At 34.4% G+C, this 27,276-nt stretch overlaps 1 protein-coding gene across 2 annotated transcripts in view; it reads right to left on the bottom strand.

The window, feature by feature from the left end:
- TPR (translocated promoter region, nuclear basket protein) overlaps positions 1–27,276 on the bottom strand; it is a 60,617-nt gene that overhangs the window by 19,587 nt on the left and 13,754 nt on the right. For both annotated transcript variants that reach the window (XM_003925280.4, XM_039459811.2), the window contains exons 12-37: positions 27,002–27,199; positions 25,760–25,867; positions 24,602–24,828; positions 23,488–23,651; positions 22,846–22,979; positions 22,619–22,767; positions 20,929–21,091; positions 19,530–19,664; positions 18,579–18,719; positions 17,497–17,662; positions 15,631–15,797; positions 14,178–14,330; positions 13,584–13,700; positions 12,398–12,601; positions 11,923–12,107; positions 11,044–11,191; positions 9,052–9,189; positions 8,823–8,954; positions 7,409–7,539; positions 5,486–5,696; positions 4,531–4,674; positions 4,009–4,207; positions 2,853–3,058; positions 2,588–2,649; positions 1,848–2,056; positions 604–876 (exon numbers count right to left, since the gene is read on the bottom strand). In XM_003925280.4, the coding sequence (XP_003925329.4) occupies positions 604–876; positions 1,848–2,056; positions 2,588–2,649; positions 2,853–3,058; positions 4,009–4,207; positions 4,531–4,674; positions 5,486–5,696; positions 7,409–7,539; positions 8,823–8,954; positions 9,052–9,189; positions 11,044–11,191; positions 11,923–12,107; positions 12,398–12,601; positions 13,584–13,700; positions 14,178–14,330; positions 15,631–15,797; positions 17,497–17,662; positions 18,579–18,719; positions 19,530–19,664; positions 20,929–21,091; positions 22,619–22,767; positions 22,846–22,979; positions 23,488–23,651; positions 24,602–24,828; positions 25,760–25,867; positions 27,002–27,199 (4,264 nt within the window). The remainder of the gene's footprint in view (positions 1–603; positions 877–1,847; positions 2,057–2,587; positions 2,650–2,852; positions 3,059–4,008; positions 4,208–4,530; positions 4,675–5,485; positions 5,697–7,408; positions 7,540–8,822; positions 8,955–9,051; positions 9,190–11,043; positions 11,192–11,922; positions 12,108–12,397; positions 12,602–13,583; positions 13,701–14,177; positions 14,331–15,630; positions 15,798–17,496; positions 17,663–18,578; positions 18,720–19,529; positions 19,665–20,928; positions 21,092–22,618; positions 22,768–22,845; positions 22,980–23,487; positions 23,652–24,601; positions 24,829–25,759; positions 25,868–27,001; positions 27,200–27,276) is intronic.

Here is a 27,276-nt window from a genome sequence, read left to right as displayed (position 1 = left end):
ATAATTTGTTTCTGGTAACCTATGGGTAAACAAAGAGCAACTTATACTCTGAATCAACGTTTTTATACCAACCCAAGCTTTGCTTAATAAAGCCAGCCAACTTTTAAAATAGATCTGAGGCACTGAGGTTGACTGATACATTGATGTTACAAAGTTTACATGGGATCTTCCATAAAACTCAGGATTCCTTGAATAAAAAAAAATTTACGTATGTAAACCAGCATATAGTTTTATCTTAGGTATCTTTTAGTCCTCTGGACCTCCGTTAAGTTATACACAACATGTTTTGCACTGTTTAATATGTAAAATCAGTTAAAAAAAAAATAACTGGAGAGAAAGAATCCATCTTAACGACAACTGACCTAAAACAGTCCTATTCAGTAGTAAACATGAAATATTAGTAATACATTCATTCATTCTAATACCTAGTAGAAAGCAAGTATGCATAAAGAATCCTTGAGATATGTATTATATCCAAGATATTATAATTGTATATTTGTCTATTCTAACTTCATTTGTACAAAGAATAATACTCAAGACATATATCCAAGATCTTATAAATGCGTTAAGTCTATTCTAACTTCATTTTAAAATTAATTTTACCTGTGCCAAATACTGCTGTGGAAGTAGAAGGCCGCTCAACTGGTGAACTCTGAACAACCTCTACTATGCTTGGAGATAACTCTTGATTGGCAGGCTCAATCTGAGGATGACTCTGTTGAGTGGGTTGCACAAATGCTGTAGCCTGTGTTTGCTGCTGAACAGTTAAAATAGGTTGAGAGATAGAAGGCTGGACATTAGGACTAGTAGAACGAACAGATCCACTTGTGCTTCCAAAAACTGGAACATGTTCCACAGGGCCTTCTGACTGCATAGCTGAAAAATAATTACAATGCTGAACGTAAGCCTTCTACTCTTATCGAAGCTGAAATTATCCTTCCCTATTCCGCGTTACAGGTCGCCTTTTGCATAGATTCCCTTGGCACTTAGTAGACACATAAACTGTGGGTAAATGTAATGCATTATGCATTTTTGTATTCCCTATGTAACAACTTATCATTTTGTTTTTCATAGATATCGCAATAGTAAATTTAATTAGTAAAATATTTAGTAAATGTTTTATTGGTGTAGCTGAAATAAAACATTCTGTACTTTCATAGCACAGAAATACTTAAATAATTTAATGAATTCTAACATTTGTCAAGAAGATAAGAATCTAAGGAAACACGGACGTAGCAAAGTTTTAATGTACACCTACTGTGGAGTTAGGCAGTAAGAAGCCAAGATTTTTGCCCTTGAGGAGTTCAATGTAGTGGAATAAAAAGGCATCTATACCACAGAATAAAACACGAAGTTGTAATTGCCGTAATGAGTAACAAAGTGCCATGGGAAAAAACTGAAGAAAGCAATGAAAAGGTCAGTTTCAGTGAGAAAGAAATGTTTGGTTGAGCCAGTAATTTAGCATAAATTTCCAAAGTGGATTTGACATATTCTTAGTCATTATGAGTGAAAATTTTCGTCCTAGTTAAACATGCTGTATTTTCCTCCTTCTTTAGCTTAAAAATAAAGCATAGCAGCAAGGAAGGAAAGAAAGGAGGACATCTGCTGCCTTGGCAAGTTCTGGGCAGCATGTACTTCAAGTATTAAACTAAAATATTAAAATAAAAATTTAACATTTGTACTTCAAATATTAAAAGCTCCTCATTTTCTTTAGTTAGCTGATTTTTACAATGACATCGAACTTCAGCTGTAATGGAAGCTTCATTTATCTTCAACATTACTGTCATTTTCTCATAATGAATCTGAATAGGCAATCAGTCCAATCATATCTGTATTATTGTACTAACCTTCCTGTGATTCCACTTGTGTAGTGGGCATCACTGTAGCTGTTGGGGTAGTAGTGGGATTTGTAACAGTTGCAGGTGTAACCATTGGGCGGATACTCGCCCTGGGTGTTGACTTATTTCCAGCCATAGCTGCAGCTGTCACTTTACTTGGAGTAGACACAACAGGAGTTGGCTTTATATTGGCTGTTGGTGGATCTGATATGCTGGCACTTACACAGAAAAAAATGCAAGAATAATTAATAACAAATTATTACACAAATACTTTTAAAAACACAGTGAGTATAGGTCTCTAATTTTTGTTCACTAAATATTTCAGAATCTTATTAAAGCTGTTTTGAATTTAAGCATTAAAAGCTATGCAGGGAATGCTCCAGGGTGTGCATCCTGACAATGTAGAATGTATCCAACTGTTGAACTGCTGAACCCAAGTCTCAGCCCAGCATTTTATATCTGTCATCGTGCAACATCATGGGGAATATCAGTAGCAGCCTAACTTAGAAACCAACCATAAACTTAAAGACGAGAGATGTTTTCTCTGTCACAAAGCTTCATCTGATAGGACTGAAGGTATGCTGAAAACAAGTTGGCAAATACATGACACAGTTTTGCAGAGAAAATAAACTCTTTAGTGTATGTTTTTATAATAGCATACACAGATTTCTGTTTCCTCCTCAAAGATCACTAGATATTCCCTGAGCTTAAAAAGAAAAATAACAGACTATGAAAGAACTAAAACTCACATTCCTCTTTCACCGGAAGCTGGAGTTGTTTTCAGTGAGATCTGTCTCTGCTGTTCAGGGACCTATAAAGAGAAAGCTCTTGACTGTTGTTCCTAGCCCACAAGAAATCACTGAAAATGCCACAAAAAAAGATTTCATTACTGTTAATTCTCTCTATGTTGAATTTTAGCCAAAATTCACTCTAAGGCTTCTATAGCACCAGGCACTTTTAAGTAAAATGTACAAATAAAAATAATTTCTTACTTAAGCAGAATTAGCTAATCACCTTATTAGTAGGTTCTTGAGGCTCATCTCTTTGCTCAAGGTGTCTCTCTTGATGCTCCCTGAGTTCTCTTTCCAAGCGACTAATTCGACCTTCATATTGGGACTTGAGAGCAGTAATACGAACATCCAGTTCATCTTTCTGCTGATCTAAGGCTCCATTCCTTTGTTTAAGCTCCTCATTTTCTTTCGTTAGCTGATCTTTTACACCTAAAGAAGTACCAGGTGATTACAGTAATATTATAATCAAATATTTAAAACAACATTTATGTACTGAATTGGCACACAGTCACATCAGATTCTACCATAACATCTACACTAGTTATGATACACTATACATCTCAATGAACAAAGTTCTAAGTATATTCATGTTTAACTTATTACTAGAATATACTTACTCCAATATAAAAATTTACTTTTTCCTGACTAAAATCTCAAAAAGCTAAAGATCCTGGCTAGCAGAAGTCCTTCTATATTTCCATGTATCATTCAATTCATTATTATGAATTGCAACATTTTTATTTCCTATAATCTACAGCACTGTTTAAAAATAATTCAAGAACTTTTAAAATCAAGTAAGTTGTTAGAACACTGCCTTAGAGATCATTTCAAAAAAATGTCTGTAACAAAACCCAACTGAATTTATTTTATTTAAGTACTCAGTAGACTGACAGGCAAGGCTGAATAAAGCCCTGAGCCTTGAAGAACTAGGTTCTTCATAAATTTCACATGATATTCTCCCTGAAGAGCCAGAGAAGACCTCCAACAAATCAGGCAAAAAAAAAAAATCCCTGAGTTGGTAAAAGTCCTTATGCAGCCTACATAAGGTGTCTAGGCAGCATGGTCTGGGCTCAAAGGATCTCTGTCACAAGACAGAATTGTTATACATGAAAGCGGAATGATAGCAGCACTCCATTATATACTGCCAGCCAATAACTAAGAAAAATTTCACAACTATATTAAGGGCATCCTCATCACCTGAAAATCAGAACTGCTCTTTGTGTCCAACTAAATATACCTGATATTTAAAGCACACAAAGGCACACAAACACACACACCCCCTTCACTGTAGGTACCTTTTGTTTTTTATCTATTCCATTAATTTTAAGCCTACAACACACAATTTCACTACCAAGTTCAAACCTTAAAGAGAAATTTACCAGCTAAGTGTGCAATTTTTGATTTGGCTGCTACAATAGCCTTTCTTGTTTTTTCTTCCTTTTCAGTTATCTGTTGTCGGAGCTGCTCCTCCTGTGTGGTTCTATCCTGAAGATCCTGACGAAGTCGTGAAAGTTCAGACTGAAGTTGCACAGTCTGTTCCTGAAGATTTCTTGTTTCTGTCTCTTTTTCAGATAATGTCTTTTAAAGGAAAACAAAGTATTCACCATGGAATTTGATCATTTCAATATAAACTGTATGTGCTAGCAACTTAAAGTATAACTTATTTGCTTTTTCGTAGATTAAATGGAAGCGTAAGTATAGAAATGGTGGTCAGACCAACTAAATGCACACTTGAAGATGATTAGATACTATTTACATACATGAGCCACTGAAAGTCAAAAGAAATAAAATGCATCCATTCCCACATAATAAGAGGAAGTGTCACTAGTAAACACGTATTTCTTTAGATGTACAACAGTAAAGAATTAGGAACAGGTAACCTGCTGTTCTCATACTCTTACCTTCTGCAGATTCTCTACTTGACTCTCGAGTGATTTTGATTTTGTTTCAGCTTGGTTGAGCGTTTCTTTGAGTTCCTGCATCTCCTGGACTGAAACATGCTGTTCCTGATGGTCTCCAGAGGATTGAGCTGATGTCTCCAAAACCTAAGACAACAAACAGTAATAATACACTTAAATATTTTTATTTTGTCTAAGAAAATAATCACTGCTTGCAAAGAAATTTTATCCTTTAAGATATTCAAAACCGAATTTTCTATGGAACAACTGTAATCTCCAAAAATGGGGAACTAGTTATCGTTTTCCATGTAACTGAATATTAAAAAGCTAACCAAAATAACACAATATAGTTAAATTTTCAACACTGAAATGTATTTTCATAATAATGAATCAAGTGAAAAAAGCAGACTACAAAACAATATAAGCAAGTAATATTATTTCTTTGGAAGAACACATTGCCTACACGTATGAAAAAGCATACTAATGTACCAAGAATTGTTAATTTTTTTCTTTATATTTATTTCCTAATCCAACATGTAATAAATACATATTTATCAACATACAAATTCCTTACTTTCAGGAAGTAAAAACAATATTTAGATTCAAAATATAATGATTTCTAAATTTTTTTTGATAGGTGGTTAACATAACTTATTTAAAACTATACAAAATCTGATCAGTCATCATTTTTTAATATACACAATTCTAATTAGTAGTGAGTTATGAGAACGTAGCTTTGAAAATATGTGAAAGGTGAAAACTGAACTAAAATGTCTAGTATTTACCAAAATCTGAGTTTATAATGCATTTTCAGACATAGTAAAGAATTAATCTTAAATAAAGATACCATATATGCTTACACAAGAGTTTAGTATCTAAAAGTTAGTAATATTCAAAATTACAAAGAAATAAGGTTTTGTACCGTTCTTCATTTGTAAGAAAAGCTTCTTCAAAATACCTTATCCTGTTGTGCTTTAAGTTCTTCATACTGAGTCTTGTACCTACGTCCAATTTTCTTTACTTGAGTAATAGTTTTGACTTTTTCTTGGATATCAATTATTTTGGCATCTAAGTCCTTCTGGATGTTTTCTTTTTCAGTTCTTACTTTAGTCAGATCTTCCTTCAGGCTCTGAATTAAGTTCTGGTTGTTAGTCAAAGATGCATTTGATCTTTAAAAAATGGGGGAAAGAAGAAAGATTAAACACATGAGACTTTTTTCAAATTTTGAAGTTCAACGTAACTTTGTATTATATTGCTTTAATAACATTTTTTAATTAGAAAATCCTAAATAATACCCGTATACTTCAAAAGGTAAGACCTCATGAATTTACAGTCCTTCAGAAAGATCTTATTACATAGGTTTACATGCGCATTTTAGAGGTGAGAAACACGGAGCTACCAATGATCAAGTAAAACACACAATTTTACAAAGTAAAATCAAGTGATGGTACCCAGATTTTAATTCAGACTTGCATGAGAGCAAAACCTGGATCTTTCTACTGCATTGAGTATTGTCAAATTTTCTCTGTAAAGGGCCAGATAGAGTATGTTATGCTTTGCAAGCCACAATCTTTGCTACATTTTTTTTTAAAAAAACAATGCTTTAAAAATACAAAAATCATTCTTAGCTGAAAGGCTGTACAAAACCAAATCATGGGCCACATTTGGTCTTTGGGTTACAGTTTGCCAATCACTGTACTATACCCTGAACTGACCTTGAAATCAGATGGCCTGAATTAAGGGTATGGGTTAATTCTGTAACTTTATGTCATCAATCTTTTTGAATCTCAGCTTCCTCTTTTTTTTTTTTTTTTTTTTGAGACGCACTCTCACTCTGTTGACCAGGCTGGAGTGCACTGGTGCGATCTCAGCTCACTGCAACCTCTGCCTCCAGGGTTCAAGCAACTCTCCTGCCTCAACCTCAGAGTAGCTGAAACTACAGGCATATGCTACCACACCCGGCTAATTTTTACTCTTTAGTAGAGATGGGGTTTCATCTTGTTGGCCAGGCTGGTCTCGAACTCCTGACTTCAGGTGATCTGCCTGCCTCAGCCTCCCAAAGTGCTGGGGTTATAGGCATGAGGCACCAGCTTCCTCATTTGTAAGATTAAAAAATAACTCTCCTATTTAATATGCTATAAGAATAAAGAGAATATGTGTGTGTGTGTGTGTGTGTGTGTGTATGTGTGTGTGTGTGTATGACAAAAATCTGTAACTTGTAAAGCAATGTATAAATGGGGCCATGATATGGACAAATCACACTAAAGCTTAAAAAAGGTAAAACAGAAACATTAATTTTAATATTTAATTTCTTAATTTTAAAGTGGATGTACTTTGCTATTAGTTCAGGTAAGAAAATATTAGACTTAGAAACTTCCTTTGGCCAGACATGATGGCTCATGCCTGTAATCCCAGCACTTAGGGAGGCAGGGAGGAAAGCTTGAGACCAGCCTGGACAACAGAGAGAAACCCTGTTCTCCACAAAAGTGAACACAAAAGCCAAAAGAATAAAACCCACTTCCCTTACAGAGTCACAAATATAAGCTAACCAAAAGAAACAACAACAAAAAAACCTACTTGTAAAAGTGATTTGACAGCTGTAAAGTTAGCTTTAGACTTCTACTGAGTAGCTCTTTAAAAAATGAAAGAGACATAATCATCTATAATGAAAATATTCGCATATGTACTCTATATACAAAGGGATAATATGAAATCACTGCTTGCCTGACTCTATGAAGTAGACAGAAGTCAGATACAGGTCCTCTAGCACTTTCCAGTCTTTCTAAAATCGGGAGGCAGGCACTTGGGGAGTCACATAAATAAGTGAAATAAATTTAAGATTTTATACATTATATATGATTCAAGGCTCCCTTCTATATACCTTGCAATCTCAGCTTTAAGTCTCCCAATTTCTTCTGTCAACTGTTGAATACGCTTAGTATGAACTTCCTTTTCAGAAAGGAGCTTCCGATATTCTTCTGTATCTGGATCTTTCTGTTGACTGACTAGATGCTAGAATAACAAAAATGCATACTTGATTTTGTATAGGTTTTATGAAACAAATGTGCTATAATAAAATGACAAGAGTATCTGATTATGTTTACATTAGGTGACCTGCATGTAAAGTGATCAAGCATGGAACTACAAGACATTAAGATTAAACTAAGCTTTGGTTTTTTGGCTAAGAAGTCTAGCCAAAATGGAAGGAAAAAAACCCAAAAAACAAATGTCATTAACTGCTCATTATTTTTTCATATTTGTGAATAAATGTTTCATATTGGTTCCAAAGAAGCCTAATAAAGGGATCCAAAGAATCAAAACTTTTAATATTAAGTACCTAATTCCACTGAAGAGTAATTTACAAGAAAAAAATGTAGATAATGCATTACAAACTAAACACACATTTTGTAGATGCCAGGCAATGTGCTTTACATTTATTAATTTTTTATCACATGAAGGGTGGTAAGAGTTTCCCTCATTTTACAGATAAGGAAAACTGAATCTCCAAAAGGTTAAGAAACTCTCCCAAGTCATATAATTATTACATGCAAGGGAGATTTCTAACCTTCTGAATAAGGAGCTGGAGTTTCCAACCGCAGTATGTTACATGGTTTCATCTTCCTAAAAATGTACCAGTGAACAAGTCTTTTTAAAGTGCTTCAGTAAATTCAATAAATTATACAGATTCCTATTTTTCTTTTTCTTTTTCTTTTTTTTTTTGAGACAGGGTCTCCCTCTCTCACCCAGGCTAGAGTGCAGTGGCACCATCCCAACTCACTACAGTTTCAACCTCCTGAGCTCATGTGATGCTGTGGTCTCAGCCTCCCAAGTAGATGGGACTACAGGAATGCACCACCATTTCCAGCTAATTTTTAATTTTTTGTAGAGATGGAGTCTCACTACATTGCCCAGGCTGGTCTCAAACTTCTGGGCTCAAGCAATCTTCCCGTCTTGGCCTTCCAAAGTGCTGAGATTACAGGTATGAGACACTAGGTCTGGCCTCAGATTTCTACTTTCATGTATAAAAGTATTTTAGTAGATAAAATGAAAGCCTAAAACTTTAAAATTATGGAAAACAAAGTAACTGCTTTTTAGAAATTATAAGATGCAACCAAAACATTTTATAAATTGAGTTGTAAGTTTAACATCTGTCATATATTTACACCTATTAATAACGTATTGGACTTTCACTGATAAACAATAATTTTCACTAGTCCCTCAAATATTTTTTACTCCCCTAAATTTCCCATTATTAAAAACACGTTTCTGTTTTGGAATGGTTTAACTGCATTTACCTGGTTACGTGCTTTCCAACGTTTGACATCCTCTTCTAACAGCTTCTTCTCTGCCTGTAGCATACCACTTTTCTCACTCAGCTCAGCATTCGCTTCTTGTAAGGGTAAAATATCTAACTCCAGTTTCCTCACCTGAAAATAGTGCCAATATTTTTTTTAACAACAAATGTAAAAATTCATTTATTATTAAAAATAACATGCTTCCACTCTTAATAATCAAGCAACAAACCTTTGCTTGCGTTTGCTGTAGATCCTGTTCTAATCTCTCCTTTTCTTCTCTCAGCATTTTATTGGTCTCCATAACTACGTTCATTGTTTCAGTTTTCTTCATCAGTTCTTCATGCTGAGCCATTGTTTTTGCAGTTACCTAAACATTTCAAATACATATACACGTCAACATCTAACAATAGTTGAAAGTCTACGTGTTCCTATGAGCTCAAATCCCCCCTATAACAAAGTAAAGAGGATTTAAGTTTCAACTTTTAGAATATTTTTGAAAGTTGACATTTACTTTTCTGTGAGTAAATTCAAGAAAGTACAAATTCAAGAAGTACAAAGATAAAAGTGAAAAGATGCTATGAATCCCACCAACAAATAAAGAGTATTAACATTAGGTAAAAACATTAGTCCAAATCTGTATCTTTCTGCATCTATTTTTTTCTTGCTGCACTGAATTCCATTAGTTTTAAAATGTTGTTATTTTAACCCTCAGTTTTTTCCCTCTTGTTCAGAAATCTTTCTTCATTTTGATCCACTGTTTCATCACTTTGGTTATGAGCAATTTTACTGAATTATCTGTGAAGAACTTTTTTCCTTCTCATAGGTTATAATTATCCATCTTCTGCACTTAGTATCACTTTCTTTCCCCATTATTTTTAAAGCTACGGCATATTTCATGGTTGCCATGCTACACTGTTCATGCTTAGACAGACGTTATATTATTTTTTCTATAATCTATGTTAATTGCTGACTCTCTTCTTCCTGTATTTGAGAGTTGGTTTACCCCCTAAGAACCTGTTTGTGGGTGGGCATTTTCTAGTATTTACTTTCTATAGCCCAAAGGAATAAAAAAAGCAGAAAAGACTGAAACAATATGCAGTCTTTGTTAGAGACTCTGATTCTGTCCCTTTTCCTCCAAGTATGAACTCCATTGAACTGAAGGTTCTGTTTATTATTTTTACGGTGAGATACATGTGAATTAAACAGGATGTAATTCTGGAACCTTTAGCTTCTGCTGAACAGATAAATCCCATAAACTTGATTTTTACTTTTCCCTGTTCAATGGTTTCTTCTTTTTTTTTTTTTTTTTTTTTTTTTGAGACGGAGTTTCGCTCTTGTTACCCAGGCTGGAGTGCAATGGCGTGATCTCGGCTCACCGCAACCTCCGCCTCCTGGGTTCAGGCAATTCTCCTGCCTCAGCCTCCTGAGTAGCTGGGATTACAGGCACGAGCCACCATGCCCAGCTAATTTTTTGTATTTTTAGTAGAGACGGGGTTTCACCATGTTGACCAGGATGGTCTCGATCTCTCATCCTCGTGATCCACCCGCCTCAGCCTCCCAAAGTGCTGGGATTACAGGCTTGAGCCACCGCGCCCGGCTGGTTTCTTCTTTAACAGTCATTTTGACTACTTATCAGTTAAAAGAAAGTAAATGTTTCAAGATCTTAATTTGCTTCCTTCTAGATGCAGGTGCATACTACTGTAGTTCCTAAGAATGAAGTAACTGAACAATAAGCTTTGGGTTGTAGTGTGGGGTAAGGAGTCAAGTTTGTTAATTACCATCCATTTCACTATCACACCTTTTCTTTTGGTTGTCAGTTTTTACTACGTCTTGCTCCTTGGCTGAGAAAGATACTCTGTAGCAGTTTAAATCACTTTATCCTAGAATGGCCATCTACATGTATAAACCATGACAACTATAATAAGTTAAGATAGCTGGAATTTATTAAGCACTCACTACATACCATTACATGCTTGTAAACGCTTCATGTACACAAATTCGATTAATCCTCATTATTATCCAAATATTACAGATGAAGTAACTAAGCCTTTACTTTTAAGCACTATATTTAATTTTAGTATTTAGCAAATGTTTAATAAATTTGTAAGTTCAGAAGAATGCATACTTCAAGTTAAATTTTACATTATGTTAAATGGTAGAGATATAAATGAATGCTTCTCTTTTATTTAACAAGTGTTTTCTTAAAGCTTAGTATACCGACCTGGACTTTTTCCCTTTCAGCATTTAGACTGTCTTGCAGTTCCTGCAGCTCTCGTTCTAAAAGTTCAACCCTTTGTCGATAACGCAGACTCTCAACCTGAGCTACCTCAAACCTAGTTTCAGCAATTTCTTTTTCTCGCCGTATGAATCTACAAAAATGATATTAAAATTGTAAGTGAATTTTAAAAAGCCAACATTTCAAAACTTGGATAATTTAGTAAGATGATAAAAGGCACCTACTTTAATAACTATTGCAAATGTTTTCATTAATAGTAAGTAATAACGGGAGATGCATTTCTATTTTTTATTTCAGACAATGGCTTTAGAATGTTTATCTCTAAAATGATCTGATTTTCTTTTTCAAGAGAAAACTGCTCTAGTTTTCAATTTATCAGATTCAACTATAGTCATTTATTTAATATGTCTAAATGTTAAAAATTATGAGTTTTTTGACAAATAAAAGAATGAGCTTTTTTTTTTTTTGAGACGGAGTTTCGCTCTTGTTACCCAGGCTGGAGTGCAATGGCGCGATCTCGGCTCACCACAACCTCTGCCTCCTGGGTTCAGACAATTCTCTTGCCTCAGCCTCCTGAGTAGCTGGGATTACAGGTACGCACCACCATGCCCAGCTAATTTTTAGTATTTTTAGTAGAGACGGGGTTTCACCATGTTGACCAGGATGGTCTCGATCTATTGACCTCGTGATCCACCCGCCTCGGCCTCCCAAAGTGCTGGGATTACAGGCTTGAGCCACCGCACCCGGCCCAAGAATGAGCTTTATATCAAAACTGTGTATAATCATTTTCTCTAATGTATGCATTTGTAGTTTGATTTCACAGTTGTTATACCACAGAAATAAAGCAGTTAGAATATGATTTACCTGAGAATTTCCAAAATTTGTTCTTGAGATTTTCCTTCTTCACTGAGAGATACATTCAGTGGACCTTGCATACCTTCCTTCACAGAGGCAACGACCTTGTCACTTAATTTTTCAATCTGATCATGAAGTAATCTGTTTTGTTTCTCCAGATCTTCACAGCGACATACACATTTGGAAACCTCATCCTGTAAGCCAAGAGAGTCTATCAGAGTAGCCGATTTTCCAATGCACATTGTAAAAAACAACTCAGCCAGGAACAGTGGCTCATGCCTATAATCCTAGCTACTTGGGAGGCTGAGGCAGGAGAATTGCCTGAACTCGGTAGGCAGAGATAGCACTGAACCAATGTCGTGCCACTGCACTCCAGCCTGGGTAACAGAGCTAGGCTCCATCTCAAAAAATAAAAAAAATTTAAAAAATAGAACAAACTTTCTTTCAATTCTCTGGAATATTCTATTCAGATTTATAGTAATACCTTTAACATTCTCTCTCTTTCCTCCCAAGATGCTTTGCACTCCAGTAACTGTGATTCTGCTTTCTGGGTTGTTTCTTCCAAATGCTGACGGACTGAGGCCATTTTTGAAACTTGTTCCTTCGCAGCTTGTAGAGCTTCAACATCAGCAGCATGCAGCATCAATTCTCTCTCATACTTATTCTGAGCTTCCACAGCTATTTTAGCCTGTAAGAAATTATTCCCCAATTGATACCAAAGATTAAAAATCCATAAAGCTAGTTAGTACTTTTGGAAAAGATACACACTGGACTTTTTAAATAATAAGACAGTTTAAATATAGAACATAATTAAAAGTTAATGCTTTAGCTACTTAATGAAATATTATAAAACTGTCAGAAGTGAAACTTAGAAGACTTGCAATTTGGACAAACTTTCTGATATAAGAAGCTACATATAACTCAGCTATGTAAATACTATATTATAGATCAATTGATTTCCATGAAATTTACTTTGAAGCATTTCTTCCCTGTATTACACTTTAAAATATGGATATACACATTACGCATATATAAGCAATAAAGAACAGTAACCAAATGAATAGCTACTAACATACCACCCAACTTAAAATAAGAATATTACCAATATCCTCACATGTACTCCTATCCCATCCTACCATTTTAGTAACTCCCACTCCTGAATTGTTTTATCATTTCTTGTTCATAAAAAATTATAAAAACCTTCAACATGTGTGTGCATGTACATACTCAAAATGTTTAACATTTTATAAAAGGCAGTATATAGATATCTGTGCACTCAGTAATGCATTAAAAATGTTATCAAGAGATTCTTGTTTTATTAAGAAAAGGTTGTTGTTACTCAATTGTATCTATAATTTTATAACCAGATCTAGTGAAGGATAATAGTAAAATAATTTTCCCAAATGAGAGCAAGTATAAATTTTAGTTTCCTACTCCTATTTTTATTTTTTTCCACTAGCCAAGATTGCTTTGTTAATGAACACTGCACTATTTATTTTTAGCCTTCATCAATACTTTTCAGTTTGTCTTGCCTAAGTTCCACAAAACTGGAAATAATCTGGAGCTTTTGTAAGGTCCACCAGTTCTCACAGTGCATAAATATACTTCAAGAATCATTCTCTAGGATCAAAGCTCATTTCTCAATAACTGGCTGTAAGAGCACAACTTACTTGTTCCTGACAGTCACGTCTGGCTTGCTGCTCATTACTCAAAGCTGTGCTTGCTCTCTGAAGGGCTTCTTGTACTTCATTCTGAACACTAGAAAGTGTTTTCTTCAATTCAGATAACTACGTAGAAAGAACAAGATTAAAAACAAAGTTAATTCAAACTTAAGAAAATACTGTATTATGTTAATATATTGAAGTCTCATTTTTAAAGATCCAATTAGCCCAAAAACTGCTGCTAAATTTAAAATACACCCTGACATAATTAGTTTTGCCACTTTATACCCATTCCCTAACTAATGTTTGCAAAAGTCAAGTCTCAGGTAGGGGCTTTTAAAAAGAACCACTGATCTTTCCTGTGACACTAGAAAAACAAACAAACAAACAAACAACAAAAGAACCACTGATACCCATTTCTGTAGTCTACAAGTTTCAAAGAGAAATGTATATAGATGTACAGAAACGAGTAAAACATAAAACTAATTTCGCCTATGTGTTCAATAAATTTCTGTTGAGATGAACTAAATGGCAACTAACAACCTAGTTAAAATAATCCAAATCCTTACCAAACAACCTTAATATGGTTAATAACCTATTTACCTGTTGTTCCATGCTCTCTATGGCTCTTCTCTTATCATCCTGAAGTTCTTGTTTCTCCTTCTCTACTTCCATCAACTTCTTTTCCAACTGTGTCTGAAACTCAGCTGACTCTTTCAAACGAACTTCAATATTCTTACGTACTTCTTCTGTTACCTTCACCATGTTACAAACAGTAAGATTGAAAATTATATACATTTAAAAGCATACAATTATTTTCTCCAAATCAAAACGAATTTGCAAAGTAATAAAATTAACGCTTGCTTTATATTAGAAAAAGAATTCACCAAAGGTGATTAGAAGATTTAACAATGGGCTAAAACACCATGTAAATCTGCAAGTATTTACCGTAGCTGAAATTGGCTACTGGCCATTTTTCTCTTATGAAATGAAATTTCCAATCTCTCATTTCTCCCTTAATCATCACATCTACTTGCCAAATCCAACTATTCTACAACTGAAAGGTATTTTCCTCACATATTTCAATTTCTTACAGTGACGTGAACCACAAAAGGATCTTTAAAAATTGCAGCCCTAGACTACTGCTACAGTCTTCTAAATGAACTCTATCTTCCAATCTAACATATTAATTTTTTTTTTTTTGAGATGGAGTCTTGCTCTGTCACCAGGTTGGATAGTGACACAATCTCAGCTCACTGCAACCTCTGCCTTCCAGCTTCAATCAATCCTCCTGTCTTAGCCTCCCGAGTAGCTGCGATTACAGGCGTGTGCCACCACGCCCAGCTAATTTTTATATTTTTAGTAGACACAGGGTTTCACCATGTTGGCCAGGATGGTCTCAATCTCCTGACCTCATGATCCACTTGCCTCAGCCTCCCAAAGTTCTGGGATTACAGGTGTGAGCCACTGTGCCCGACCACCACATTAATTTTCTAACCAAAAAAAAAAAAAAAAAAAAAATCTAATTGTGACATGTTAAAAAAAAAATCAGTAGCTCTTAATAAACCTACAGAATATAATTTAACATGATATTCAAAATCTTTCACATTTTGTTCTCAACTACATTTGTAACTGTATCTCCTCACTACTCACTTTACAAGTTGTCATCTTTTGAAGCCTTGCTACCATGGCTGAGAGTTCCTAGTACATAAAAATACCTTTCTACTATATTTGCCTATGCATATACCTTCATTCAAGGCTCTATCTGCACAAATGGTATCTGTCTTGTGAAGCCACGCACACCCAGAAGACAAATAACATTTCCTACCTTTCTCTCCTCAACATTTGATATGCACCTTTCAAGTATAACTTCCTTGCTTCATGAATTTTTTGTGTTTTTGTTTTATCTGGCTTATCAGACTCAAGTATTTTCATGAGATTAAAAGCAATGGCGGCGGTCTAATTCATACCAGTGCCTTACAAAGTAGTCCTCTAATTAATAAAAATAGTTAACAAATGTGTTCAGACTGAATCGTGAATTCAGATTTATACACACCTGTTTTTCCTTGTTCAGCGATTCTTCTAAACTAGTAACCATTGCTCGATATTGTTCCACATTGCTAGTACTTGTTTTGAGTCTCTCTTTTAAGTCATTCACCTGCTCTTCTGCCTGTCTCAGTTGACTCACAAGATCATCCACATCTTCTTTGTTGTTAGGCTGACCTAAAAGATATGACAACTCTGTTAAAATTAACATTTTTAATAGTATTTCAGATGACTATTATAAAGAGTTTATGAAATTAGCATTAAGCTTCAAATACAGATATATTTAACTATTTAGAAAGTATATTTCTTTTTTTTTTTTTTTTTTGAGACGGAGTTTCGCTCTTGTTACCCAGGCTGGAGTGCAATGGCATGATCTTGGCTCACCGCAACCTCCGCCTCCTGGGCTCAGGCAATTCTTCTGCCTCAGCCTCCTAAGTAGCTGGGATTACAGGCATGCGCCACCACGCCCAGCTAGTTTTTTTGTATTTTTAGTAGAGACGGGGTTTCACCATGTTGACCAGGATGGTCTCGATCTTTCGACCTCGTGATCCACCCGCCTCGGCCTCCCAAAGTGCTGGGATTACAGGCTTGAGCCACCGCGCCCGGCCTTAGAAAGTATATTTCAATCCATGCCGAATACCAAAATAGAAACCAACACTTTGTTATGTTACTTCTCAAAAAACAAAAAATTCAATTATTATTTGAAATCTGCTGTTACAAAAATTAAGAATATTCAAAAGAGAACCAAATATTTCCATTAAACTGGGATAGCTATATAAAGAAATGACAGAATTCTTAATTTATTAAACATTATATACACTAAAACACTAAACCTTAAATCTAAAATTTGGTCCAATTTTTATCTGAAGTACATAAAATAGGCAGAAAACTACAAGTTGGAAAGAATGTTTGACCACATGATACTAACAAGAAAGCACTACTAGATAATTATATACCTATTATTTATGTGGATCAGATATTTATGTGTCTGTATATAGGCACACATATAGAGAGATACTTCTCTATTCACAATGAGGTTACATCCTGATAAACTCATCATAATTTTAAACTATCATGAGTTGAAAATGCATTTAATACTCCTAACTCACTGAACACCATAGCTTAGCTTATAGCTTAGCCTAGACTACCTTAAATGTGCTCAGAACACTGACATTAGCCTATACTTCAGCAAAATCATCTAACACAAAACCTATTTTATAATGAAGTGTTGAATATCTCATGTAATTTACTAAACAAATACCGTACTGAAGTAGTTTCTACTGAATGTGTACTGCTTTTGCCCAATACCTTGAAAAAACTGTGTAAATTAGAGTCTATTTCCCCTCTATTTAGAAATAAAACCATATAAAAAGATTATCAAGACACAAAGGCTTTGAATTTCAAATGGCGTATTTGAAAAGAGAAATAATATCTAATGAAACAAATCTTTGACCTGAGGCTACCAATAAGCAAAAATTGTGAATACTGCTTTACAGGAGACTACAAATCAACTATTTCTTTAAGAGAACCTTATCCTTTTTGGTGAGTAACCTCGTTTCAAAGGGGGCTGGGTTAAAAAATCAAATAACCCTCTTTAGAAAGAACAGTTTTTAAAGTATCAATAAATAGTGTCAAGAAATAGAAAACTGGGTGCATAGCATGATCAATGCCAAGCAGAATTATTTTGAATCTTTTAAGACTGTAAATTTATTAGTTTAAGCCCAAAACTGAGCACCACTATATAAAGGGTTGTTTTTTGTTTGTTTTCATTTTATTAGCATTCACAAACAATAAAGCTATTTACTTACTGGATATATTATAAACCTAAAGAACAACTTATTTATTTCCAATTATATTGGTTTACTTATTTACTTACCTTTACCAGTTCTCTGTGAAGACTGAGAAGCAAGCTGGACTTCCATATTACTGAGGTGCTGTTTCAATGTAGCAATTTCCTTTTGAGCATTTTTTAATAGTTCTTTTGTGTTAACATGAAGATTTGTCTCTGCATCCAGTTGTCTCTTTGTATCTAAAAGCTGAACCTACAAAATACATTAACCTTTGTAACACTCTCTTGAGTTCCTAAATATCTTTTTATGGACCCTTGCAACTTGGCCGAGAGAGTAACAGAAAACAGATTTACAACTTCACACCTGAAACAGCCAAAAAAAAAAAAAAAAAAACAGACAAAACTCATGAAACAAATGAGATCCCTGAGATGGAAAACAAGAGGTGACCTTAGATTGCCCTGGTTTACTGTTTTAAAAGTTTCCGGGCTATGACACAAGGCAGGGAAAATGAGGCAGAGGCCAGGAGACTCTGTGAATAAGAACATGGCTCTGAGAGTCCAGGGAGACTAAAGCAGCTCAAACCTGTAAGACAGAATATAAGAGAGGAGAGTTGCACACACATTACCCTGGAGTTCTACAGAGGGTCCTCCTTAAATATTCACCTGAGTAGTGATCACTGCATGTATGTAAGGAGCTCATCAGAATAAAGAATACCTAGCACTCAAAGAAAATCAAGAATAATGTTTGTTCCCAGCAGCCAGACTAAAAAAGCCCATAATTGCATTGGTCACTGGGACCAGTACTCAAGAAAGTCTTGCCTCAGTAGTGGGTAATAACCAGTCCTAGAAAGCACACTGCTCTGGGTCCACCTAATACATCATAAAAGGCAAAAGTCAAAAAGAATCAAAACCATATTAAATTAACTTTGCTACATCTCAGAATAAAGCTCAAAAAGATTTAAAGGAATACAAAAATATTCAGCACCCAACACGGTAAAACTCACAATACATGGCATCCAGTGAAAAAATGACTGGGTATAGAGTGAGACAAGAAAAAGTAAGAAAGTTTTTCAAAATCATGCTTCATCTTGGATGACAGACTGTTCACACACCAGATTAATTACAGAATATAAACACACTACAGAAATTCAGAACCCTGATAGACTCACATCCAGATTTCTTGTAAGTGTATGCCTTTGTTCCACCTCATTTTCCAACTTCTTCTTTAGATGAGAGATCTCATGTTCCAATTTTTCTATCTGGCTACTAAGCCTTTGCTTGGTTTCTGTTTCAGATCGCTCCAGTATTCCCTAAAATAAAAGATTTTTGATTATGTTTAAGAAAAAGGCAATACAAAAAAATAAAAATTGAGGGCAAGAGAGAATTACTGTATTACAAACCATTTCTACATGAAGAAATTAAAATCTAGAGTATTTACCAAGAAAGTATTCTGGTGTTTTTTTCATATTAAAATATCTATTATACAGAAAAGAGATGGAACATATTATAATCATCAAGATTTTCCCAAAATTTTAAAGAAATTATAAACCAAAGAATTAATCTTATAAACGGTAAAACTGCACAGGACACTGTAAATACAGCCTGAGGACCAAACGTATCAATGTATGGTTTCAATCAATTCTCTTAAAATGTTTTATTTAAAATGTTGAAATGTCTTAATAAACTCCAAAATTCTATGATCATAATGGATGACAAAAGTGATGGACAAATTTTCTAATTAAGGTAGATGAGAGGATACAAAAATAAAATTATCTAAATTTAACTTTTTTTTTTTCTTTTTGAAACCGAGTTTCGCTCGTTACCCAGGCTGGAGTGCAATGGCGCGATCTCGGCTCACCGCAACCTCCGCCTCCTGGGTTCAGGCAATTCTCCTGCCTCAGCCTCCTGAGTAGCTGGGATTACAGGCACATGCCACCATGCCCAGCTAATTTTTTGTATTTTTAGTAGAGACGGGGTTTCACCATGTTGACCAGGATGGTCTCGATCTCTTGACCTTGTGATCCACCCGCCTCGGCCTCCCAAAGGCTTGAGCCACCGCACCCGGCCGGCTAAATTTAACTTTTATAAATTTTTTCTACGTATGCTTTTTATTTGGTTACCTGAATTGTTTGCAGATTAGTCAGCAGCAAACTTTGTCCCCTTTGTTCAGCTAACAAAGACTCTCTCTGCTGGGAAAGACGAACTTCGGACAATTTAAGCATTTCTTTTTCCTTCTTCAAATTTTCTGCTCTTACCTTAACATTAAGTACAAGTGAAATAAAAAATGCTGAAAATCATGGTGTCAAATATATTAAGATTATAAAATTAAAATGATTCATACATCACTACATTTATTTCATGCTACTTAAGAGACTATACCTCCTCATTGTATAAGGAAACAAGAAACCTAGTTTCATGTGCTAAACTACGAAGCAAAAATTACTGGGAATAATCAATTAAAAAAACCCTTCAATTACTACAAATACTTATGATTCCTTGCTCTAACAATCCAGACTTTAAATAACAGCAAGAAAAATTTAATACACATGAATAAAAAAGCAGAATTGCATAACTGCTATAGTCATACCTGAGTACTACTAAATTATGTGAGTTTTGGAATCCAAACTGGTTTCTAAGTACCACTTTGAAAATGATGACTTATCTATTTCAAGTTTCTCCCTCCCTCAACCCCAAGAGTATACTCTTTGAACCTCAAGGGGACCAGGGAGACTGTTTTGAAAACCAGTATTCTCAAAGTACTTATTTATACACGTGATTCATATAAATTATCAACCATAAAATTCACTCTACAAGTTTGAAATAGTGCTGCTGCCCACTCCTCACAATGGAGTTGGAGCAAGATAAAAATAAAAAATACAGCCAATAAGAGAATTATATGACATGGGTTCAAGTCCTGAACAACCCATCTCTCATGACTGTCCCAACATAGGCAAATTATATACTAGCTCTTGAGTTTGTTATACACAGGTAAAATGGCGGACAACTATACTTAGCTTATAAGTAATGATCAAAGACAGAAGAGATAAATGAATTTTAAAAACCTGTATAAAAAATTTATCATCACACTACTATTCAGTTGGAAGTATGGTTAATTTCAAAGGGACATCTATATTCAAGTTAAAATTCAGAAATATAAATTCAATGCAATGTAATTTTATATGCCTTTTATTACAGATGAGCAAGAATGAATAAAACACACTCATTTGTCTCTGTTATAATCATTCAAACATTAACCTACAAATTTATTTTGAAATGAAAGACTTGCGAGTAAATCTTAGTCCAGCAGAAAAACAAATACCTTTCCCTCTTCTATCTTAATAGAAACAATCACCCCACTAACACACACTGGCTATTTGCAAACTATGTATTAATTACTTGGTTTGATCTATAAATTTCTTAAATACTTAAGTCGTATCAGTGAGTAAAATTCAAAGTATAAACAAAGGAAATGTCAAATGCAATTCATAATAGAAGTCAGATAAGGGATATTGGACTCACTTCTGCGACAGCTAGCTTCTCATTTGCTCCTCTCAAATCCTGAGTCATTGTATTGATAATCTGTTCTTGCTTTTGAGTGGTTGCAGTGAGCTTCTGATTTCTCTCATGAAGAGATGTTATTTCTCGACGATATCCTTCAACATTATCTTGCAACATTTCATAACTTGTATAAAAAAAATTCTATAAGCAACTGAAATTATATCCTAGCTTAATTCCTTTAAGAAATTTCACAACAGCTTAACCCATTTCCCCTACTGTCCTGAGAATGCTGTCTCTAATCCTAATGTAACATCATACCCATTTCTGTTACATTAAGTTGTTTAGAAACAACTCCAAAAACAGTTTTTATATTTTATTTTCACACTGAAAATCAGTCACATTTGCCTCAACTACAAACAGCATGTCTACATAAAATTAAATGAACGCTAGCAGGAAGCTGCACTTTTTTTTCCTAAACAGGAAAGGGGCTAATTTTATGATTTATGAAAAAGTGGCTTGTGTAATAAGACAAAACCTTCACTCCTTTTTCTCAATTACAAATTCAGTGGTTCAAGTTCTAAATAAGTGAAGTGTTTCATGCTAAGCAACTTTTTAACCTTATTTTTAAAAAACCAATTACATTGAAAATAATGCCAATACAATGTTGATAACACCAGACACCCACTACAGTGCAGTATGCAAATTAAGATAGTATACAGGGTTAGTGACGGATTTTTGCTAATCCTTTTTTCTTCTATAATCTTTTATTTTCTTGTGTGCTTGAAAGCTTAGATAATGGCTGTCTAGAGGTATCAAAGTGCTTTAACTGGGGGTGCTGAACTATTAGATGTACAGGGGTAACAGCCTGCGATATATCCTGCCTGCTATAGAACAGACACAGTTTTATCATGTACTACGTAAAAATAAATGTTGCCCTAACAAGATAAACAAACAAGCATTCAATGAATCTAATAACAAATAACCATGAAATATTTATCATTTCTTTGAATATAATCAAGAAAATTAATTTTCCTAAAATTACATAGCACTTGCTTCTCTTCTACCTAGAAAAGGTGGAGTAAAATTTGCTCCCATTTCTCTCATAGTCTCTCATATTAATTCTTTTAATTTATAAAAGAATTAAGTCCTACAGAAACAAATCCTTCAGTCTCAGGAAGGAAAACTACCAACATTCCCCACATGAACTTCAGCTTACTATTTTTTTGAGACAGGGTCAAACAACTCTTTCCCCAAGACCGGAGGGCAGTGGTCTGATCTCGTCTCACCAAACTTCTGCTCTCCAGGCTCAAGTGATTCTCCTGCCTCAGCCTCCCAAGTAGCTGGGATTACAGACGTGCACCACTACTGCCCAGCCAATTTTTTTGTATTTTTAGTAGAGACGGGGTTTCACCATGTTAGGGCTGGTCTCAAATTCCTGACCTCAAATGATCCACCTGCCTCAGCCTCCCAGTGTTGGGATTACAGGCATGAACCACTGCGCCCAGCCTCAACTTACTAAACAAGCTAAACCCTTAGCACTGCCCAGAGAATCATTAATCAATACAAAAAAAGGAACTATTAGCGGTTCTCACTCTGGAACACGGTTTGCAAAAAAAGCAAGACTATTGAAAATTAGCTCTTGAATGTAAATGATTTGAACTGTAAAGTATAACGTTCAGACTTAATTAATTTTAAACAAAAGGAAACTTACCGTTTAGAAGCAAAGTCTAGCTGGGTAGAAATTTTGGTATTTTGTGATCGCAAATCTGTAACTTGCTCTTGAAGTTTCTCAAGCTGCTCATTTTGAATTTTTTCATTTTCTGCTTTTTCTTTTTTGTAGTTCTCAAAAATTTCCTGCAACTAAATATTGGAGATTATGAGATGATGATACACTGTGTTCTCTAAAAATCTAATCCAGGACAAAGGTGTGATCTTTACCTGTTTCAGGGCAGCCTTAGCCTCTATGGCCTCTGTTGATTCAATAACAGGTACTGGAGCAGGAGTGGAAACAGTCTGTGATGTACTTGGACGTTTTGGAGTTGATGCAAGAGAAATATCATCTAAGCCTGAAGCTTCAGGAAAGTAAAAAGACTAATAAAATGCTTTGTTGGCTTTCATAAATCAGTTTAAATCTAATACTTCTTTGCAATATATTATTACCAAATAAACAAGCTACACTTGTTGAAATAAGGTTATAGAAGTTTTTAAATAAGGAATCCACTAAACAAGGTATTAAGATTGTTTTTGATTATTATTAGAGATAATCCAGTATTTATGGATTAAAACATAATCTATGTTTTGATTATTAAAACATATTTCTTTTCGTTATTAAAACATAACCAAAATAAATACTGTAATTCACTGATTCTAAGATGCATGTTTTTCAACAGCAGAAAGCATTTCTTCTTAGTGATACATAAAATAATGGTATGTTTAACAGTTGATAGAATGTTATAAGCAATCATGTATGGTAGTCAACTTTGAAGCCACCATCATAGAGAGGCTAATGCTTATATTGCAAAATGAATCCCTTAATATACATTTCCAAATCATTCCTTAAAATAATTTACAACAACCTACCTTGCAATGGAATGGCAACTCCTGTTGTTTGCGACAATAAAATACGGTACATATCACGCTGACGAACTATGGAATCAACAAGGTGCATCTGATGCTGTCGTGATTTGCGGAGTTGTTCTAGTTCGGTGAGGGCGCTCTCAAGTTTAAGCTGAAGCTCACTGATTCTGTAGAAAAAGTCAGCCTATTTCACAGGACTGAACTGAGAGTTAGCAGATTGTAATTTCTACTATAATTAACGAAGCATCTTTGTCTTCCATTAAGCATCCCATTTTTGTCTCTCGCGTCCTTTTTTCTTCTGCTACATATTTTATGAACTACTTTTTAAATCCCCACCACACAGGACTCAGCTACTTACCAATGCAATCAGAAAAATTTGTTTGTAAAAATTAAATCAGTTCCACTCACTCCAAACTCTAGTCTACTTACTTTCTTAGCCACTCTTCCTCTTCTAGCATTATACGTGTTTCTGAAAAAAATCTCTGATTCTTACATAGGTTCTCCATGAAGCCGGTCTGCTCCCTGAAATCTAGGACAGGTCCTCTACCTCTATGTTCCTACAGATGCACTAATTACATTGAACGGAAATTGTCTACTTCCCTATCAATTTTATTATCTATTTATTATATCTGTCTTACACATTAACTGAGGTCTTGGGGCAGAAATTTCTTGTTTTGGTATTGTTGCTCAATTCTTTACTCCCTAAATCACTATATCCCAAGTATCTAGCACTGTTAGGGACATACAGATTTTTTTTTTTTTTTTTTTTTTTTTTCAGGGAACAGAGTCTAACTCTGTCGTCCACTTAAGAGTGCAGTGCATGATCATGCCTCACTGCAGCCTCAACCTCCTGGGCTCAAGTCATCCTCCCACCTCAGCCTGCCTCCCGAGTAGCTGGGACTACAGGTAAGTGCCACCATATCCAGCTAATTTTTTACTTTTTTTGGAGAGACAGGGTTTCACTATGTCATCCATCCAGGCTGGTCTCAATCTCCTGGGCTAAAATGATCCCCCATTTAGGCTTCCCAAAATGTTGGGATTACAGGCATGAGACACTGAGATCAGCTGAGGTTTTTATAAATGTTTATCGGACAAGCTGAGGCATTCAACTGCTTACTTGGATGAAGTTGTTTCTTGTTCTTCTCTTTCTCTGGTTTCCCCAAGCTCTCTAAGGGCCACCAAAAGACGTTGATTTTGTTGTTGAAGCTCTTCAATATTTCTATAAGATACTAAATGCTGTGATATTACCTCCGATGAACTACTTATATCAGCAGAGCTTACTTCCTCGTCACGAATTACATGGTTACCCCTTGCTTCTTCAAGTTCCATCAGAAGCACTCTAATCTAAAAATAAAGTTTTAATATGTTATAAAATAGTGTTAGTTTTAATTCTGGAAATGTTTAGAACTAAAGTTTTTTAACTAACATGTTACTTAAAAAAATCTTCAACTTGTACTATCTCAAATTATCTTTAAAAACAAAGCATCCCTAGATATTAAAATCTAAGCAATCAAATTTTAATAGAATAAAATTACTTTTAAGTATGTAATGAAGGTTATTATGTATAAAAGGGTAGCCAAATTACAGTTCCCAAACATGGCTTCATTTTTTTGTAAAACAATGATGAAATAAAACCCACAGAGATAAATACTTATTTTGTGTGTGCTTTTGTATATATTATATGATAGGGCAGAGCATGAAAAATAGACATTTAAACAAAAAGCATATATATGCCCTTCATGTGAAATTTTTACATTTGTGTGTTGTGCATACATGCATACACATATAAAAATTAGGGTAAAAGACATGAATGACACATTAAATTTATTGACTTGCACATTAAAAAGGTGGTAGAGTAATGCATACAGTCCAATTTTATTTCAGTAAAATCAAACAATCCTTATGTATGTTTACATATGCTCATATATATACATATAAAGAGAAGGATGTAAAAAAATACACAACAGTCCATTAACATAGGCTACACTCTGGGACTTGAGAAGTTAGAGGGGTAGAAGTTGGAGAATATTTTTATTTATCTTCGAATTACTTCTTCGTTTATTACAACCAACAAGTACAATTTAAAAATTTATCAAAAATTTGAAAAAAGGGAGGGGCTATGAAAAGAAATAATGAGGCTACAACTCCGCTAGAGTACTATTCTGAATTAATTAGAATTTCATACCTGGTAGTTCTGTCTTAGATACCTTCAAACAGACTCAAAGATTACTGGACAGTCAGGTTTAAAAAGTAGGAAAACAAAAAAAATTCTAACCTGTTGTGAAAGATCTTTTATTTGTATTTCCATTCTTTGATTGTCTCTCTCAAGTACAGATGAATGTTTGTTGGCTTTATCAGTGTCCTCCTGCAATCGCTGAATCTCCTTTAAAATGTAAATTCAAGTGAAAATTTTGTACTTCCTTCTAGGATTTACACAAATACTACAAATACACAATATTCAAATACTACCAGTAATCAACATATACACTGAAAAAAATTCTACATAATATAGTAACCACTAAACAATAAGTTGTGTATAAATTTGAGCACATCATTTCTTATTCAGACAACAAAAAGCTTCAGGTAAAACCCTCAATTTCAACAGAGAAAAATTCAAGGAAGAGCTAATCGACCCTAGGGCTCTCTTTGCAAACTACACTGCTAGTAAAAAAGCCAACACTTCCAATCAGGTGAGACTGCTAGACTTCATTTGATGAAGAAGAAAAAGATCAGTTAATACAATAAGGTACCTGGATTTAAGCTGACTTCTAATTATAACAGCAACAGAGATTTAATTTTCGAATAGGGATATATTTCTATTCTTCTCCAAAAAAAGTTAAACAATTTATTAGTTTAGAAGAGTACATTCATTTAGCTGAATATCCTCCATAAAACTTATTCAAGAAATCTTGACAATTTCCCTCAGTAATGTTAATAGTTGTACGTAAAGCAAAACATTCAGAATATAAACTTTTTCAATCAGTATCTCTTAAAAAGAAGAAAAAAATCTTTATAAATTTCCTAACACTTTTAATAAGCAAAGAAGCAATAACAAAATAATGTATATAAAGAAATGCCAAACTGTGAAATGGTAGTAAAAAGGAGCTCTACCTATGGTCAAACAGTATCATTATTTCTAGGCAGGATCTTGCAACTGTCTGATAAAGAATTATTACACTAAATAGGAGAGTTTTATTACACAGAGATATTAATTTGAAGACATGTATAAGGAGATTTGGCTATTATTTTCTTGTTGAGAATCCTAAGGAAAACGTTTCAAATGTGTTAAAATACTTTCACAATTTAAAATACCAATTGTGAAATAAATAAAAATTGCTAAATAAAGGTAGAACATTTTGTGATTAGCAGTGTTTAATAATGTAATGAGAAGTTCCAAAATTTATTTACTGAAAATCATATTTAGATTTTTTGACCCAATCACCTAACAAAAAAATACCTAGTAAATCATTTCTCATTTGTATTGTTACCACAGCTAAATTTTAGGAATGGAACCAACCTTCATAGCTTGTTCAAGCTTAACAGATAAACTTGCTACAGCTTTCTGTGCTCGTTCATATTCTTCACGCTGGCGTTTCAAAATTGGTGCTTTGGCTTCCACTTCTTTCACTATTTCATCTAGGTACTTATTAATTCTTTTGTTCTCCAGTTTCTCCAAAAGCAACTGATCCTGAGTTTCCACATAAGCATTATAGAGCTGAAAGTAGAAGGGCTGTTTGAAATCTAACCATAACACCACAAATATGTAGTCTGTCTAGTTTCATAATAAACATT

Source organism: Saimiri boliviensis, chromosome 19 (genome assembly GCF_048565385.1).
Source record: "Saimiri boliviensis isolate mSaiBol1 chromosome 19, mSaiBol1.pri, whole genome shotgun sequence".
Taxonomy (NCBI): Eukaryota; Metazoa; Chordata; class Mammalia; order Primates; family Cebidae; genus Saimiri; species Saimiri boliviensis.
Note: the sequence above shows the minus strand (reverse complement) of the source record. Positions and strands in the feature narration are given on the sequence as shown.